We start from the raw sequence: 19,449 nt of genomic DNA, 5'->3' as shown, positions 1-19,449 counted from the left end.
GATGAAAATATCCTGTCATTTCATCTTATTTATTAATTGCTTTCCTAAGTAAATTCAAGCACAAACTAAGATAGCATGTGCATATGATAACCCTTCATTTGGGTATGGGTGTGCCCCAATGTTTGCATGCTCACACTAATGTTTTTAGGACCCTTTAACATGGGTGCATGATAAGGACTTCCTGTATAGCTCCCTATGAAGCGTGAAAAAATGTGCATCCAGACTGAGCGCACGTCTTTCAATGCTCGCACATCCCCCTCTCCTGGGTGCCTGATGCAATGGGGAAATGAGCTGCCATGCTAAAAAGGACACGGCAGGGCTTTTTTGTGGCAGCTTGGAGTGGGTGAAGACTTAACGTTTGTTAAAACGTGACCATTGCATGCACTGTGATTTTTTTTTTTTGCTTTGGGAGTAATAGCTAATAGCCTCATCTACATGGCATTTACACGTAATGAGCATTATTAGCTATGCGCTGGTTTGCATTGGGAGTTATTTTAGCATGTTCAACCGTGCATCGAGCTGTGCGCTAGGCTGAGTGCACTGTATTGCATTGCCACCGATATTTGTTTGCACATTAGTTTATTGCACAGCCCCTTTAGTCTGTAAATCAGATACATTTTTCTATAATGTACTTATTGATATTATCACCAGCTGAATCTGAGATCTCGACTTGTTTTTTTTGGGGGGGGAGGGGGTATTGAAGAGCAGATTTGAGTAATGATGCTGTTCTAAACTGGAACACCGAGAGACGATGACTTGCCCAAAATCACACAGGGAAATGGAGCGCTTGCGGAAGGCCCCGGAGAATGAGAATCCGTGGCAGGATTTGCCCCTATAATATCAGAGTAAAATGAACCTTGCTGGTAGCCTGTTTTGCTTAAGGGAGCTCTGAATCATTTTTTTGCTCTCCTGCAGGTGACGGAGCTGAAGAGCCTGGCCAACCACGTGGTGGTAGGGAGCGTCTCCTGCGAGACCAAGGACCTGTTTGCTGCCTTACCTCAGGTGGTCGCCGTGGATATCAATGATCTGGGGACCATCAAGCTCAGCCTGGAGGTGAACTGGAAGTGAGTAATGTTAGAGTTGCATTTTTGCAGTGCATGAGATGGGGTGGTGCACACACTCATAGGAAGGGTTGGTTCACTTCCTGTAGGACATATGTCGGTACTGATGGAGCAGACAGTTGCTTGCCCCTCAGGAGGTGATAGAGGCGATGTGCTGGAGCCCTGGGACAGTAAGAGCCATCCTGCTAGTTTTGGTTTACGGAAGGCCCTAACTCAGCCCGCGACTTCCCATCCTATCCATGCTTGTGGGGGGCATAGAGAATTGTGACAAGTCAGCTTCTGGTTTTATTGCAGCAGTTTTTAAAAAGGGGGAACAATTTGCATATGTGTTTGGCTCTTTAGGCTGTTGTGACAGAGACTGGCTTTGGGCATTTACGAAGCTGCTGCTATAGCATCTCTCTCTCAGAAGTGGCAAGGTCTGGCACTGCCAAGTGACTTATGAGGTGCCAGAGCCCGTCAACAGCTCAGATTAGTCTGTGACAGAGGGGAGCAATCCTGCATTTTCACCACCCTTGCCCTGTAGAGTGGCCAGTTGGCTCATATATTTTTTTCAGAACAGGTTAACTCAATTTGGCATTTACCTTACTGAGTTCTTGGCATTACAGTTCCAATTTTGCCAACGAAAATCAGGTCCATGTATGTAGCAGGGTAAAGCCACATTACCAACATATTGATGTCTTCCGCTGTTTAAAGTGGCTCAACGCTTGCTTTACTTTTGCAGCCCATTTGATAAAGATGATCAGCCCTCTGCCGCCAGCACTGTCAACAAATCTTCCAGCGTGAACAAGAGACTATCCACATACAACCAGAGCCCACCAGACACTCCCTCCCTCCGAGAGCAAGCCTTCTACGTAAGTACTGAGGCCCTCGTACCCCAGAGCAGGTCTTCAATAAAAGGACTCTGGTCTTTTCTCCCAGAACAGGCCTTTCATATAGGGACTCTTTAAACTTTGTTCTGAATTGAAATTCAACCATCCCTGGCCAATCGGATGTGATTGAGTCACAGTGATTTGATGACACAAGAGAGGTGTTGAAAACTGCATGCATGCCAAGATGAGTTACAATGAAATTTAGTAGGCTGGGCTGACGAGAAACTAAATTCCCTCATATTCAGCTGTCCCTCTGGCAGCTCCTTAACGGTGATCCAAGAAAAGACCCAAAAATAGTTTTGCCTTTCAGGAGAGCAGATGACTTCACGACACTGAAGATTGTCCTCTCCCGCAGTCAGCATGTAAAATCTGAATGGATCTTAGTTACCTCCAGGAACTCGTACAACCATGTCCCAGGACAGTGTCGTGTGGCTGCACGTTCCACAGCTTTACCTCCTCTGTGTAAAAAGGTCTTCCTTCAGCACCTGATGGAGCCCGCATCCTCCTGCTTCCAGGGGATGTGCTGCTGCTGTTCTGTCAGGGGCTGTGAGGGTAAACAGTTCCTCTGCAAAATCTTTTTATAACCGTGTTCCCACTCCAGCTAAATGCCATCCTAAAGCGCTAAGAGAGAGATATTTTATAATCCGATTAGCAAGAGAGGAATTATTTTCATGCTTGGGGAAGGGGAATGCTGGTAGTGAACACATGCGCAATCCTCGAGAGGCTGATATTGTGTTACACTTCATGCCTGCAGTTCCTTAGCTCTTCTTCCCTACATCTTGCTAATTGGACTGCGTTCTTATAGTTGGTATCTGGTGGTTTTTGTTGCTGCCTCAGCTCATACTCGCATGCTTGGGTTACAAGAGCCACGCTTGGCTTTTTGAAGGGGACTTTGTGGGGGGACAGATGGTGCAGGCATCATAGTTCAGTAAAGGGAGGTTTTTAAGTTGTACCGCAGAAGAATGCACTCCTCCCTCTGAGCCTGAGCTCCTAGTAGTCTGATGGGGAGACGGCCTCCCCCATACACAGGGCACCTGTAATGGACTGCTGCTGCTCCTCCCCTATGCCTCCCCATGCAAGGAATCAACCCTTCTTTTCTGCTTCTGAAGCATGGGCCATCACTGACCTCAAAGATTTGCTTCCCGTGGTCTGAGAGATGGTGGCTGGGAGGCTGCCCGGGGCTTGCTCCTCTGCTTCTCGCTGGTGCGGGGCCATCTTTCTGCGTAAAGTGGCCAGTAGTCTGGCAGCAGCCTTGCCGCAGGTGGTGGTGGTGGTGGTGGAATAGCCTTTCTAGAATAGGGCTGTGATTTGTAGTCGCATGGTAGGCTTGCCTGGGCCACATGGCTCAGGAGCCAGACACGAGTCACAACTGGTTGGAAAAGAGCAGAGTTTTTTTTAACAACCTGTAGTTAGGTCATCATTAAAAGAGATTTACACAGGGTAAACTACAGTACCCAATGGCCATAGCTACTAAGGGCAAACACTTGGACAGGCGGAGTTCAGGATCAGTAGTAGAATTTTGGGAGAGGGTTCTGGATGTGAGGCTCAGGTCTTTATAGCTCTTAGAGCAGGAGCTTGAATTTAGATGCCCAATCAATCTCTGGCTGCCTCTCTCCTATTGCCTAAGCTGTCTGTTGTGCTGGCCGACTTCTGCTTCTGCAGCATGGGGTGCAGTCGTCACCTGGATGAAGTGACCCTTGCTCTCCCGGTCTGTTTTTCTGGGTTGCTGTGTGGCCTCTTGAGCTCCCAGGATGCCTTGCTTCAGAGCAGGCAGCCCATGCATGTGTGGAGTTGTGCAATAGGTAAACAGGAGCTGGATTCTCTTGCCAGTTTGCTGTATTAAAACTAATAGACAGTGGGATCCCTGGATCATTTTTATTTATTTATTTATTTATTTATTTATTGGTTTTTATATACCGCCGCTCATCAAAGATATCACGTCGGTGCACATAGAACAAAAATACGCAGTTGCGTGTACATATAACAATATAATAATAGCTGAATTCCATAAAACATTAGAACAGTTACATATGGTATCAAGAACAACTTATTTAGCTAATAATAGATGATAAAATAGAGTAAAAAATAACTGTGAATGCACAGCTTTATCTAGTATCAGGGCAAAACGGGGTGGGGAACAAAGTGGAGCGGGAATGAAGGAGAAAGGGTCAGGAATGGAACAGTATATATACATATATACAGTGGGCAAGATCATTGGTTATAAAAAGGTAACAAAAGTACTAGGAAAGAACAGGAGAGGGCTTAGCTAAATTAAAGTTGAGAGTAATAGTTTAGGGAAAGGATAGAAGGATTGATAGTTTAAGAAAGGGAGTAAAGGAGTTAAGAAAGATAATGTGAGATAGTAGCATGTTAGGAACAAGAGAGTTAAAGGGGAACATGTAATAATCAAGTGTAGGCTTTAGTAAAAAGCCATGTCTTGAGCTTTTGCTTGAAGGTCTTAGAGGACAGTTCAAGGCGTAAGTCAGTGGGCATAGCATTCCATAGTGTGGGGCCGGCTATGGAAATGGCACGAGCTTTGGTAGATGCATATTTAAATAGTTTAGGTGAGGGGGTTTGTAGTGTAGCAATATAGGGATTTCGAATTGGCCTATTAGAGTTATTAAATTGAAAGGTGTTGGAGGGCCAGTTCATTTCTGGGTTGTGGAGGGATTTGTGAATGAGTGATAATATCTTGTATTGTATACGATAGTGGACAGGGAGCCAGTGTAATTTCTTAAGTATAGGAGTAATGTGTTCCCTTGTAGGTGTATTAGTGAGAATACGAGCTGTCGTATTTTGCAGGATTTGTAGTGGGTTTATGGAATTTTTTGGCAGACCTAATAGTAACGCGTTACAATAGTCAATTTTCGAAAACACCATAGATTGTAACACGGTACGAAAGTCGGAGAAGTGAAGTAGAGGTTTAAGTTTTTTGAGTGTATGGATCTTAAAGAAACACTCTTTAAGGGTAGCATTAATAAATTTTTTGAAGGACATTTGATCATCTAATAGTACTCCTAGATCACGGACTTGTTGAGAAAAATGTGTGTGTGGTGGAATAAAATTTATTGAGGGTGTAGCATGTAGGGGGGTAGGAGGTGAAATGACCATAAGTTCAGTTTTTGTGGAGTTAAGGGCAAGCTGGATGGAGTTTAAGAGGTTGTTAATTGCGGTGAGAGTAGATTGCCAGATTTCCAACGTTTTTGGAATAGAGTCAGTAATGGGAATAAGTATTTGTACGTCATCGGCGTACAAAAAGTGAGGTAGCTTAAGGTTTGAAAGGAGTTGGCAGAGGGGTAGAAGATAGACATTAAAAAGGGTGGATGATAGTGAGGAGCCTTGGGGGACTCCCTGCGCAATGAGGATTTCTTTAGATTCATGGTTGCCAACTTTGACTCTGTAATGCCTGTCGCTGAGGTAAGAACTAAACCATTTGTGGGCATGTTTAGTTATACCAATATCGGAGAGGCGCTCAAGGAGGATCTGATGGTTCACAGTGTCAAAAGCAGCAGAAATATCCAATAAAATTAGGAGATGGGATAGACCTTTATCTAAGCTTTTGATTAGGTAATCGGAAAGAGAGAGAAGAAGGGTTTCTGTACTGTGTAGTTTACGAAAGCCGTATTGTGACGGAGAAAGGATTTCTTGTTCATCCAAGAAGTTGCTAAGCTGGCAGTTAATGGTTTTTTCTAAAATTTTTGCAATGAACGGGAGATTAGAGATTGGACGGTAATTGGCCAGATCAGCTGGGTCAAGCTTGGGTTTTTTTTAGTGTGGGCTTAAGGATGGCTTGTTTTAATGGGAAGGGTACTATGCCAGAGTCAATTGAGGCATTGATGATCTTTGAAATAAAGGGGGCTATTGTATCAGGTATGGTGAGTAACAGTTTCGTCGGGATGGTGTCAAAGGGGTGGGATGAAGGTCTAGTTTTTTTGAGTATGGATTCTATTTCCTTGGTAGAGGTGTGTTCAAACATTGTAAGTTTAGTAGAGAGTTTGCTAGGTTGCACAGTACAATTCTTTTGGGGAGTGTGGGAGATGGTCTGAAAGCGTGTCATGATTTTGTTGACTTTATCTTGGAAGTAATCAGCCAATTGTTCGCATTTATTTTTTGCCTCTTCATCAGGAATGAGATTAGGGGTAAGGTTGGTGAGTGAGGTGACGTAATCAAATAGGGCTTTGGGGTTGAATTGGAACTGGTGTATTTTAGAGGCATAGAAATTCTTTTTGGCTAAATTGATTTCATTATTGTAGTTGTATAAGGAGGTCTTGTATTGTGCCAGGAGGGTAGGGGAAGGGTCTTTGCGCCAGTTTTTTTCAATTTTTCTAAGGGCTTGTTTCCGTTCTTTTAGTATGTTATTGTACCATGGTTTTTTTGCATTTTTTAGAGAGGATAGTTGTTTAGTAACAAAGGGGCAGATGTTGTCAGCGACTGATTGTGTTTGCTCATTCCATGAAGCAAGGGCAGTATCAGCATTGCTAAAATTAAGGTTGCTAAGGGCATATGACAGGGCGGTCGTGAGCTCATCCTTGTTACATGATTTACGGATTTGTAAAGTTGTGGAAACAACAGGCAAGGGAGGGGGCCTATTTAGTGTGTTAGTAGTTCTTATAATGTAGTGATCAGACCAGGGAATAGGAGAACAAGTAAGGGATTCTGTGGTAATATGTTGGTTGGTGAATATGAGGTCGAGCGAGTGACCAGCTTTGTGGGTAGGAGAGTTTATAGTTTGCTTGAATCCTAGGGATTTCATGGCTTCGAGGAAGGAGGAGCAGCTAGGTGTAAGCGGGACGTTGTCCACATGCAGATTAAAGTCGCCTAGGATAATGGCTGGGGAGTCACTCGAGAGATTTTTTGCAATGTATTCAATTAGTGCAGATGGGTTGTTGTTGAGTATACCAAGAGGGGCATAAATAAGGCATATTTGAATGCTAGGTGCTTTAAATAATCCAATTTCAAGTTTAGGAGGGGGGGATGTAGCTTGTAGGGTGAGTTTCAATTGTTTCTTAGTGGCTAGTAAAATGCCTCCACCCTTCTTTCTAGGTCTAGGGATAGAGATAATATCATAAATATTGTTCGGAAGCTGGTTAAGGAGCACATTCTCGGTGTCTTTTAACCAGGTTTCAGTTATTGCCAGTATGTCGGGTGTTTCATCTAATAAGAGGTCATTAAGGATTGAGAATTTTTTTTTGTTTAGTGATTGGGCGTTAAAAAGAATAAGCGCCAGTGCAGTGATTCCGATAATTTGGGTGAGTGGTGGAGAGACCATAATAGTAGGAATGGATTTGAGGTATGAGCGGTGGCGTGAGGCATATTGAGAAAGGGGTCTGTATCTATTATAGCTGAGTTTTGGGATGTTCAGCATGTTTGAAGTGAAGTAAAAGGAGAAGGGTCACACAGAGTTTACGTGTTAGGGAGTGGTTGCAGACATTAGTTTTCCTGGGATAAGAAATGTTGCAGAGAGGAGGGAGCTGGTTACAGGGTTACTGTCAGAATGGTAGTAAGAAGACACTAGAACAGTTAAATGACAACGGAAAGTATGTCATCTTTAAAACTCAAGCCGTAAAAGTTGTCATCTTTAAAACTCAAGCCGTAAAAGTTGGATCACTGGCTGATGCCAGTACTTGGTCAGTACTTGATTTAATTGGGTTTACTATCTGCTTCCATCCACAGTAACTGGGGAAATTGTAGGCTTCTTGGAAGGGTGGGATGCTGAAGGATGCAGGAACTGCATTCATGGGGGGAGATAAATTTTGTTGTTGCAGTATTTATATTTTTATTTTTTTACTGCCCTCGCCAGGATCTGTCAGCAGCAGCATCTGAACCATCCTTAAGATTTAGGGCAGTGTCAGAGAAATGTGCTGGTGAACATCCGTCACAAATTACCTCAGCCTTGCTGGATTTGATTGAGTCATGCAAGAGTGATTTGTGATAATCGCTCATTTCCCATGCCATGTGATGCAATCTGTGACACTGATCAAAACACAGCTGTTCCTGGGGGCTTCAGGGGACTTACACGATCCAGCTTTAAAGAATTTCAGATGCAACACAGGAAAAAATGTCCGCATATATATAAGACATAGGATAACAGACACCAAAAGGGGTTGAATTAGCACAAGTCTGAAACTTGTATGCAGCAGTGGCAGTTGTCAAGACTTCACCCCGGCTACACTCTCTCATTCACACATCTTTCATATAAAGTCAGAATTCAATTATATCTCGAAAAAATCTCTACTCTATTTTAGATAGTTTTTATTTTCTATTTTCTCAAGATGGCTGAGAAAGATGAAAGATGCACAGATGGACAGTTGCTACGGATGAAGCCTTGATGATTGACACTCACAAATTTCAGACTTTTGTGTTAATTCAACCCTTACTGTAACATAGCAGATAATGGCAGAAATAGATCAGTAGTCCCATACATTTTTGCTCCTTTATTGCTGCCCCGCTGTAGGGATATAATCCCAGCTGCCAGCATAGAGCCTGACTTCTTGTAGGATGTCATTCTGTATCCAGGACAGCTTTTTTTTCTCTCTTATTTGTACTGTACTGTAGTTAGCTTCCCTCCTTTTCCAAGCCTGGTCACAAAGCTTAGAAATGATTTAAATAGGCACACTAGTATTGGGGGCTGTTTCTCAGACATTCAGCCTCCTAGATTCCCTACATAGCTTGCTGATAGACCTGGCTTTATGAGTGCCCGCCCTGCCGGCAGCCATCTTCTAAAATGGCACCCGCTGATCCCAGCTGCTCCTCTGCCCCATATGTGACTGGGGAGGATTTATATAGGTTTTGGAGGTTAGGTTGGGTTACAATTGCCTTTTGTTTGTTTTTTTGTGACTGTTTGTGTTTATTTATTTAGCCATTTTATATACTGTCGTTCCAAATGAAGATCACAACGGTTTACAACATGATATACATATTATAGATCAACATGTACATTGACTTAATGTGAACAAATAACAACATACATATTACAGAACGACACATACATTGTCTAATGTAATCAGGGGTGAAATGGATCTACAGGGATGTTCTACAACATTTAACTCAAGATGTCAGGGGGTAAAAAGATGGAAGTTTATACGGTGTTATGTTCTTAATGGAGTTGATCTTCTAGGAGCATGCTCTGAGGTCAGAGAGTTCTAAGTCAGGTTATAGGCATTTTTAAATAACCATGTTTTTAGTTCACGTTTGAAATTTTGTTTCTGGAGTCAGTCATAGAGGCTCTGGTAGAGAGTTCCATAGAATAGCGCCTGCTATGGAGAACACACGGTCTCTTGTTTTAGTTAGATGGGTATTTTGTAATGATGGCACAGCTAGTAATCCTTTGTGTTATTGCTTCTGGGTATTAGCAGTACTTGTAGCCTGCCAGACAGACCCAGCTTCTAGTTGAATTCTTTCATCCCAGCCTGGTGCAGTTGTTGCCTGAACATCTGGCCTAGGGTACCTGACAGACTTGGCTGCATGAGCACCGGTTTTTTCAACTAAGACTTCGTAATACGATACAAGATTAATTACCCTCATTTTTCCCATCCCCTCCCATCAAGCTTGGTAACCATATACATGGCTACCTAAACTAGTGAGACTGGTCACTATCGATCTGTCAACATAGATACATTTAAAAAAAAAAATTTTTTTTGAGGACTTGTAGACTGATGGTACCAACCTGGTTACTCTATGGCATTCAGTAGTGCCAGGTTGTGTTGCCTTGTCCTTTCTCTCCTTGTTTCTGATTTTGAGGGAATGATGAGTGAATTATTTGCAGTGCAGTGCCCCCTGTTCCTGCCACTATTATAGAATATAACAGCAGAGAAGTATTATTAGGCCCATCTGGGAAAACAGTTTATGGTAAGAACTGTTCATTGTGCTTGTACTCCTTAGCATACCTGTGTTGTGCTGGGTTTAAAGGCTGGAGCATAATGCATGGAACTTGTAAATTCTGCATGTTTCCATTTTTGCTGCACTAATACGTTTTTCCCCCCACAGTAAATGTTAGTGCAGCTTATTATATAGGGCTCTTACTTTGTTAGCCCTGTGTCTGTGACTGATCAGTGACTCTCAAAAGTGTGTCGCTGAGTGATCACACTACCGTATTTTTTGCTTTGGTCTGTGGATGTCATGTCTGGGAACTGGATGACCACTGAGTTTTTGTAGAGTCACTGTGTCCCAAGAAACTACCAGGGGATAGTTTGTGAGGCAGGGTACTTTCCCCAGAGACAAGTGGGAACCCAGTTGGCAGATTACTAATTTAGGAGCATGTGTACAGGTGGAGCCTGAGCAATGGTTGGCAGGATCCTCCAAGTATAAGAACATAAAGAAACATAAGAAAATGCCATACTGGGTCAGACCAAGCCCAGCATCCTGTTTCCAACAGTGGCCAATGGAGTTAACCTTGAGGTGGGTGTGTTGGCAGTGCTAAGGTATTACATGACATAACATCTCTCATATCTCCCCTGTTTCTCTTCTTCTTTAGGGTGTAACATATTTAAGTCCTTAAGTTTCACCTCATATGGTTTTTAGCACAGATCCTGCAACATTTGGTAGCCTTTTTCTGGACTTCCTGAAGCCTATTTATGTCCTTTCTGAGGTACGGCCTCCAGAGCTGAATACAGTATTGTAGGTGAGGCCTCACCAAACAGCCTTACAAAAGGCATTATCACATTTTTTTTCTGATGGTTATGCCTCTCAATGCACCCTAGCATCCCACTAGTTCTATCCTCTGCCTTATCACACTGTTTCTTTATCTTGAGATCGTCCAGCACAATCACACTGAGGTCTCCCTCCTGGTTGATACAATCAGCATCTCATTGCCTATCATTTATTTCTTCTGTGTATTTCCACACTGGATTTCTCTTTTGGTTCCATGGGTGCTGTGGTTGATCTGTACTCTGGTTCCGAATGCAATATCTGTAATTGCTAACAGACGAGCTCAGCCAAGTGCAGTTTTTGAAATATTTCACAGCTCGGTGCATGGACTGAAAGTAAGTTTGCATGTCTTTATCTAAAACGTTGCAGTTAAGCAGGTAGGTCTGATCTTCACCTTGTGTGCTGGGGTCCAAATCTCCACTTGGAATGAGGTGCACAGAGCTGGGAATGATCCATGAGTTCTATTCTCTTTAGTTTTGTACACTGTCCTTCCATTCAGATTGCTCAAAACAGCTAACAGTGCATTAAACAAACAGTTAAAATTCAAATACACAGTTACATTATCAGCATAAATAAAACAGAAGTTTAAATCAAAAACAAATATGTAAAATATACTAATTAAATCAGATATTAATGCAGCTTAAAATGTCATTACAGCAGAATAATGCAACCAACTAAATCCCCATAGATAATAGCTACAGGAAAACAATCAGAGAGAGAGAACAAAAAATAGAAGGAAGCTCAACAGAAACCAGACAAGCAAGAGATGCTCACTCTCTCACCCCCACAACACCAGACTCACAAAAGAGCCAGTATTAAAGGAGCAGTAAGTTCTTTTTGAGGGTCTGGGTAGACACTGTTTGAGCTATGCTATGGTTCTGAGGGCACAGTGGGTGTTGTGGTTGATCCATCCTTGGTTCTCTTTGAGCATGGTGGGTGTATGTGTTTGGTTGCACGGGGGCTGTGGTTGGTTCTGAAAATCCTGACTAGCTTCACTCTTATCCCCCAGAACATGCTCCGGCGTCAGGATGACTTGGAGAATGGTGCAGCCTGGTCCATCTCTTCTGAGTCTTCTGACGACTCCTCCAGCCCCCAGCTCTCCTCTGCCGTACGCCACTCACAGAAAGCTATTGTGCAGCCTGAGGTCCAGGCCACGCCACCTGCCATAGAAATAGCATTTACCCAACGAGAGGAGACATTGGCCACAGGCACTGAGCTTCCCAGCCAGGAGGGACAGGAGGAAATGTTGCGGCGGCAGGAGAGGAGTGAGCTTGCGAAAGAAGTAATAGCCAATGGGCATGTGCCCTACTCAAGGACCCTTAGTCATATCAGTGAGGTCAGCATTGACGCTGCTATCTTGGACTCCAGAGAGGTGAAAGCCATGGACACTCCTGCCTGTGCCCAGCCTGTGGATGGCACTACCCCTGAAGTGGCAGAAGTCTCTCAGGAACTCCACTTTTTAGAAATTTTGCCAAGTACTGTAGAGCCTCAAATGCCTCAGGAGACAGACTCTAATCTTACAGCTTTAGACTCTAAGACAGAGACCCAGAAGATTCTGGAGAACTCTCAAACACTAAGCACGGAGCCAGAGGCACATAGCATAGCCTCTAAACTGGAGGTTTCAGAGTTAATAGAACCTGAGGGGGCCACTTTGGAGAGAAACCAGGACAAGGAGGGAACAGCCTCCCCTGTAATACCATTGGTGTTGGATCCATTGTCTGAAGGGACACTAACTGCACCAGTGGTGGATTTTGCACATGTGGTACCTCCTCTAGCAGTTTTGAAAGTGAGACCTGTGGACACCGGCCTGGAGGAGGCCATCAACTCCTTGAACTCATCTCTGGATGATTACCGAGGGCAGTTCCCAGAACTACAGACGCTGGAGCGGGAGGTGAAACATCTGGAGGAGATTCTCCTGGTAAGAGGGGAGGGGGAGAGAGAGAAGTAACATTTAGCAACAGCTCTTAGGAAGACAGGAGATGATGTATCTGAAAGAAGTCCTCGGGATAAGTAAAACATCTGGAGGAGGGAGGTGAAACAGTTTAGCAGATGCGTTTAAAATTGTCATCACAAATATTTGTGGTCAAAATATATAATCTTGTTATTATTGTGCCCCTCCCCTAGAGAGAGAATTGTGTATTTGAATTATAACAAACAGTTACAATTCAAATATGCAATTACAATATCAGCATAAATAAAATGTGTAAATCAAAAACAAATATGTAAAATATATTAATTAATGCATATATTAATGCAACATAAAATGTCGTTTCATCAGAATAATGCATCCTACCGTTCCCTAGTGAGTTAGCAGTCTAAATCTGTGTGTGTCTTTGTCTGTCTGCCTTGGTCTGCTTCTTCCGCACAGCAGAAGCAGGGTGTCTTCCGGAGCCGCGCCTCCAGCATCAGTCTGACAGTGGAGCACGCCCTGGAGAGTTTTGACTTTCTCAACAGCACATCTGACATAGAAGAGTCGGAGTGCTCAGAAGAAGAAGGCGGCCAAGGCGAGAGGTGAGTCCAGTCAAATGCTGACACTCGCTCTTTATCCAGAGGGAGACTGTGATCTGGTGTAGGTGAATGGCTAACGGCTGGGCCTGCGCCAGAGCCAGAGTGTGATGCTCATCACAGCAAAGTGTTCAGGAAGAGATTGATATATACTGTGTGGTGCTGAAGGAAACTGTAAGTGCGAGAAGACATTTCATGCTAGACAAGAGATGCTTTGGATCAGTTGTACTTAAGTCTGATGGACTATTTTGGGGTGGATGGTACTCCCTGGTGGGTTAAAATGGTGACCATGATTAATGGTCACCATTTTAATGCATTATTCTGAGTGAAAGGGGTCTGGAAGAGTGAAGGAATTGGCAGGATTATTCAGTCAGAGTGGTAGAAAATGACTTTCTTGCATGAAACTTGCGTAAAGTTGAGTAGAAGACCCTGCAGCCTTCATGTGCTTTGTGCCAGCCAGTTTCTTTGGTTCTCTCCTGGTGCACATAACACTATGTACAGCATTTTTTTTTGTATTATACATCATCCTCTGGTGTGGGCACTTCCCATAGTTTGTAATCTTGGGGAAAGGCAGGAGCCGGCCTGTATATATATATATATATTATTTTTTAATTCTGATTTGGGATGTTTGAGGAGGAGGCAGCAGGGTCAAACCATGAAGTTTAAGTTGAGGGAGGACGTGGGGGATTCTAATCGGTGCCTGTAAACCTGCCTCTTTTTTTTTTTTTTTTTTCCCCACTTAATCGGATATCTTTTGAAGATGTTCCATGTAAAGGCTTTGCCTATATATCCTTGGTTGTAAGTTATCTGTAAACCGGCACGATGTGCAAACGGTTGCCGGTATATAAAACAAAATAAATAAATAAAAATAAATAAAAGATATCCAGTTGTGTGGCTGGATAACTTTAGACTTGCTCTGAAGCAGGTCTAAAGGTATCTGGCTACCTTAGCTGGTTATAATTCAAAACTGGCTAAAGTAACCAGATAACCTACCTCTTCCCTGAAATGCCACCAATATGCCTTTTTTTTTTTTTTTTTTTTTAAATCCGGCTAGATAATGATTTATCTGGCTAAAATGTAGCTGGATAAGGGACTGAATATACTAAACCTTGCCACTTAGATGGATAACTTACATCTAATTGACTTTTGAATATCGACCTCGCTGTGTTTAAGATCCGTATGCTTAGATGGCTGAAGCATCTATTTGCATCTGATGATTTTCATTCAGGTTTTCAGTCCCTAGTCCTTTCTGTATTTAACTGTTATGTCTTAGACTACAAATATTTCTATATAAAACCTCTGCAGATTGTGCAGAATTCAGCAGCATGTGTACTAGCTGGTTTGGGCTTTTGTCAACACATTTCTCCAGCTTTATATATTTATTTACAAGTATTTCTGTACTGCCCCTCCAGACAAAGTGATCGGGACAGTTTATAATATTAAAACCCTTAATTACAACCCGCTATGGAAAAAAATCGATAAAGATCTACATAATTGGATTAGGGAATATTTTTCATGGATGGGGAGATTAGCAAGTAGCACATTTAAGACTAATTGGAGAAAATTCTTTCACTCAATGCACATTAAAGCTCTGGAATTTGTTGCCAGAGGATGTGGTTAGTGCAGTTAGTGTATCTGGGTTCAAAAAAGGTTTGGATAAGTTCTTGAAGGAGAAGTCCATTAATGGCTATTAATCAAGTTTACTTAGGGAATAGCCACTGCTATTAATTGCATCAGTACTCCAACAAAAACATATAAGGGAATAATTGCTTGGTGGTAATCTTGTACGGAGGTGATCCTGTGAGGGTAACCGATTTGCAGTTATCCTCTCGTGGACCTCCGTCTATTATTCTTTTATTTAACAAGCAGCTCCGTACTGGACAAGCAGCTCCGTATTGGACAAGCAGCTCCGTACCCATGAGACATTACAGAGGTGACGTCCCGATAAGTATGAAATAAAATACCAGTGGGGCGGAAAAGCAGCAGGGGAGAAGGGATTTTTAGAAAAAATTGAAAAATTGAAAATTCCAAAAAATAAAAAAAGATGTTGGTAAATTTAATAAAAGAATAATAGACGGAGGTCCACGAGAGGATAACTGCAAATCGGTTACCCTCACAGGATCACCTCCGTACAAGATTACCACCAAGCAATTATTCCCTTATATGTTTTTGTTGGAGTACTATTGAGAAGGGAAAGAGGTTGGTTAGTGACTAGTGATTAATTGCATCAGTAGCATGGGATCGTTTTAGTGTTTGGGTAATTGCCAGGTTCTTGTGGCCTGGTTTGGCCTCTGTTGGAAACAGGATGCTGGGCTTTATGGACACTTGGTCTGACTCAGCATGGCAAGTTCTTATGTTCTAACATTCATGAACTTTAAAACATCATTTTAGCATAAGATAAGACAGCATTAAATCATATCTTTAGAATATACTAAACTCAGCCTAGGTCATTTTGCTCTTGAAAGCTTCTTTATATAACCAGGCTTTTTTGAAACATTTGCCATCAGTCAAAAGTCCTCAAAGCCTTTGGCATCAAGCTCCAGAGTATTGGGCCAGCTATCGAAACTGCTCTGACTCTTACCTCCAATATGAGCCCAACTTACTGCCGGACCTCCAGCAAACCTTTGCTGATCTCAGCTCTCTTTGGGGGATGTACATACGTAATAATGCTCCTAACCAGACTGGGTCCGGATTTTCAGAATCTTATGACTATGCTTTTAATTAAGTTGACTTAGAAAATAACCACTGCTATTACTAGCAACGGTAACATGGAATAGACTTAGTTTTTGGGTACTTGCCAGGTTCTTGTGGCCTGGATTGGCCACTGTTGGAAACAGGATGCTGGGCTTGATGGACCCTTGGTCGACCCAGTATGGCATTTTCTTATGTTCTTAGAAGTACCTTATACTGGATCCTGGTGACAGAACCGGAGTAATATGGTCCTATTTTCACTTGCCAGCTAAAATTCATGCAGCAGAATTCTCTGGCTTCCCATCGAGTGGCGAATAATATTCAAAATTGTAAACAATTATTTATAAAAGCAAGTTTGCTTACTGTAAATGGTGTTTTCTGTAGATAGCAGAGTGAATTAGCCATGCTGTTTTGGGTGCAATGTCCTCCAGCGGCGCGCAGCCTAGAACCTTCTCAAAATAGCAGAGCTTTATGGTCTGCCCATGTACGGATGTTCCCTCAGTTGTCAGTCTTCAGTCAGTATCAAAGATCCCGGACTACATCCGTCTAAAGTACCTAGAGACTACCAGGGAGGTGGGTGGTTTCGCATGGCTGATTCACTCTATCTATGAAAAACACCATTTACGGTAAGCAAACTTCCTTTTTTCCATCGATTTAAACCAGTGAATTATTCATGTTTTGGGGAGTCCCAAGCTGAGGGTTGCTGCTTTCCAGGAGGAAGATTTAGAAGTCCCTTTGAAAGACTGCAGTCTATCAAACCAGTTCTTGTGTTACTCTTATGTGCAACCTGGTCACCTAAGTGGCAGGCTCTAGTTTTTCCCTACTGTTGTTAACATTGCTTTTCCCACTGAACTGTCTGACTCAGAGAGCTTATCTAGACAATAAGATGTGAAGGTATGAATTGAGGACCATTTTGCTGCCCTACAGATGTCCGCTATAGGTACATCCTTTACATGTGCCAGAGAGGCTGCGGTCACCCTTATTTGGTGTAATTTTACTTTCCCAGCCAGAAGTGTGGAAGTTGTGGTATAGAATGACTGATACAATTCGCCATAGTCCTTTTGGAAACTGCCACTCCCATTTTGTTGGGGTTAAAGGAGATAACTGCTGGGATTTCCTGTGGCCCTTTGTTCTTTCTTTGTAGTATGCAAGGGCCAGCTTGCAATCTAACATATGTAGAGTCTTTTCCCTTTCATTATTATGGAGTTTTGGGAAGTACATCGGTACGGAGATTGATTCATTCAGATGAAAGGCCGATACCACTTTTGGCATAAATTTTGGGTGTGGACGTAGCAACACCTTGTGGAAGAATTGTAGATATGGTGAGAAATGGACCAGGACCTGCAGTTCACTAAATTCGTCTTGCTGATGTGATTGCTACCAGGAATAAAACTTTCCATGTAAGGAACTTCAGCCCCGTTGTTGCTAGGGATTCGAAGTGGCTGGTCATGAGAGCTGTCAGCACTATATTAATGTCCCACAGAATTGGGAGTTTCTGTACTGGTGGACACATGCAGGTGGCCCTTTATGACATGAGACACTAATAGACAATCCATTTCCATGCACCCATTTACCCATTTGCACTCAGATGCACTCTCACTGAGGAAGTTTGTAGACCTGCCTGGGACAGATGGTAAAGGTAATTAAGTAGGAGTTTTGGAGAGCACTCAAATGGGTCGATAGATTGCGAATGACACCAACGGACATAACAGGACCACTTGAAGGAGTAATTGTGGCGAGTGGACTGTTTCCTTGAGGACAGGAACTTCTTGAATCAAGCTCGGAAGGTGCAATTGTTCTAAAACTTGGCACTCAATCCTCCAAGCTGTGAGGTGGAGTGATGAGAGGAGAGGTTGTAGTAGGGTTCCCTCCTCTTGCATCAGGAAGCTTACTTGGCATCCCAGGGGCCTGGGCAGTTGCATTGACAGTTGTACAAGATATGTGTATCATTATTGCCTCAGCCATGCTGGAGCTATAAGGATCATCTCTACCTGGTCCTGGAAACATTTCTGCATTGATCGTGTTAGAAGAGCAATTGGTGGAAATGCGTAGACTAGACTGGTTGAACACGAGAGGAGAAATGCATCGTTTGATTTTCTGTTCGGGCTGGGAAATAGAGAGCAAAGTCTTTCCAGTTTCGTATTGTAGTGAGTTGCAAAGAGGTCTATGTAAGTTTGCCCCATTTGATGAAGATGCTGTCAGCTATGGATTGGTCCAGAGCTCACTTGTGTGGGCAAAACTCTGCTGACTTTGTCGTCTTGTACAATTGTTATCCTGGGCAGATATGTAGCTTGCAACGAGATGGCTCGCTCAGTTGCCCATTCCCATATCAGAGTCTCATCCATGCATAGGCTCAACGAACATGATCCACCTTGCTTATTTATGTAAAACATGGCTACTTGGTTGTCTATATGTACCATGACAGTTTTCTCCATCAGGATGTGTTCGAATACTATTAAGACACTGTGAATTGTTCTGAGTTCCAGGAGGTTGATCTGATACGAGGCTCCTATGATTGATTACAACCCCTGAGTTTTGATAGTGAAGGTGTGGTGAAGGTGTTCGTGGTGAGAATTAGCTGGTGAGGGGATGATCACAGAGGTGTTCCCTCTGTTAAGATTTTTGGTTTCAACCATCATGTTATCTTTTCATTGAAGCTGTGACTCAAAGCTTGGCGGAGAGACGTTGAGACCCTTAAGACATTGCCTTTTTAAACCCCATTGTAACCTTCTCATATACAGCTGGGTCAGGGTTACCACATGAATAGCTGCTGCCATTTGGCCTAGCAGTTTTAATAGTATGCGTGTTGCTGTCCTGGTTTTCTTTTTGAAGTGTAACATCTGAAGTCGCAGGTGTTTGATTCTGTCCTTGGGAAGGAATGCTGTCCCCCGAATGGAGTTTATCTTTTCTCCTATAAATTGTAGGGTTTGCATTGGCTGGAAGACAGACTTCTCATAATTGATGAGGAAACCTAGGCCTTCTAGGCATTGTATGGTGACGTGAAGGTCCTTTTTGAAGATCCAGTGGATTGGGTGAAACAACCGGCTAGTCTTCCAGGTTCAGGAAGATCCACAATCCCTTGCGATGAAGATGTGCCGTAACCACTGCCAAACTCTTTGTGAAGAGACTCTGGACAGAAGAAAGCGCAAAGGGAAGTACCTTATACTGGTAATGTGCATTTTCTATTTGGAAGCATAAGTAGCATCAGCACGAGCAGTGGATTGGGGTAGGAGCATAAGCATCCCTCAGATCGAGTGAGGACATCCAATTGCCCCGTTGTATGAAGGGCAAAATGGCCTTCAGCACTGTTATCTTGAATTTCTCCCTCTTCAGAATTTTGTTGAGTGGATGGAGATCCAGTATCAGACGCAGATCTCCCATGCATTTGGGGATAAGGAAGTACTGAAAGTAGAATCCCTTGTTGCAGGAAGGTGGATTGCACTGAATCGCTTTTTGTGCTACTAACTTTCTTGCTTCCTGCTTCAAGCGAGGAATTTGCTTGAGGTGCCTCATCGGCGGAGCTAGTCGAGGCAACTGTGGGGGAGCCTTGATTATTTTTAAAACCCTCAGTCGGAAGTTATTTTGGCCCAAGCTGAAAGGTAATTGGTGACTCTGCTCCCGACTAGTGTTGGCAGCTGTGGCTCGGCTATCTTCAAAAACCCTGTTGTTTTTTTTGG

The 19,449-nt window shown here is 43.1% G+C and overlaps 1 protein-coding gene across 1 annotated transcript in view; it reads left to right on the top strand.

The window, feature by feature from the left end:
- Positions 1-19,449, top strand: part of LOC115082207 (rho family-interacting cell polarization regulator 1-like) — a gene marked incomplete at its 3' end in the record, with an annotated part of 140,839 nt that overhangs the window by 108,533 nt on the left and 12,857 nt on the right. The window contains exons 11-14 of the mRNA XM_029586458.1: positions 916-1,064; positions 1,783-1,912; positions 11,586-12,494; positions 12,945-13,087. Of these exons, the coding sequence (XP_029442318.1) occupies positions 916-1,064; positions 1,783-1,912; positions 11,586-12,494; positions 12,945-13,087 (1,331 nt within the window). The remainder of the gene's footprint in view (positions 1-915; positions 1,065-1,782; positions 1,913-11,585; positions 12,495-12,944; positions 13,088-19,449) is intronic.

This window comes from Rhinatrema bivittatum, unplaced genomic scaffold, assembly GCF_901001135.1.
Source record: "Rhinatrema bivittatum unplaced genomic scaffold, aRhiBiv1.1, whole genome shotgun sequence".
Taxonomy (NCBI): Eukaryota; Metazoa; Chordata; class Amphibia; order Gymnophiona; family Rhinatrematidae; genus Rhinatrema; species Rhinatrema bivittatum.
This window is presented reverse-complemented; position numbering and strand designations above follow the sequence as displayed.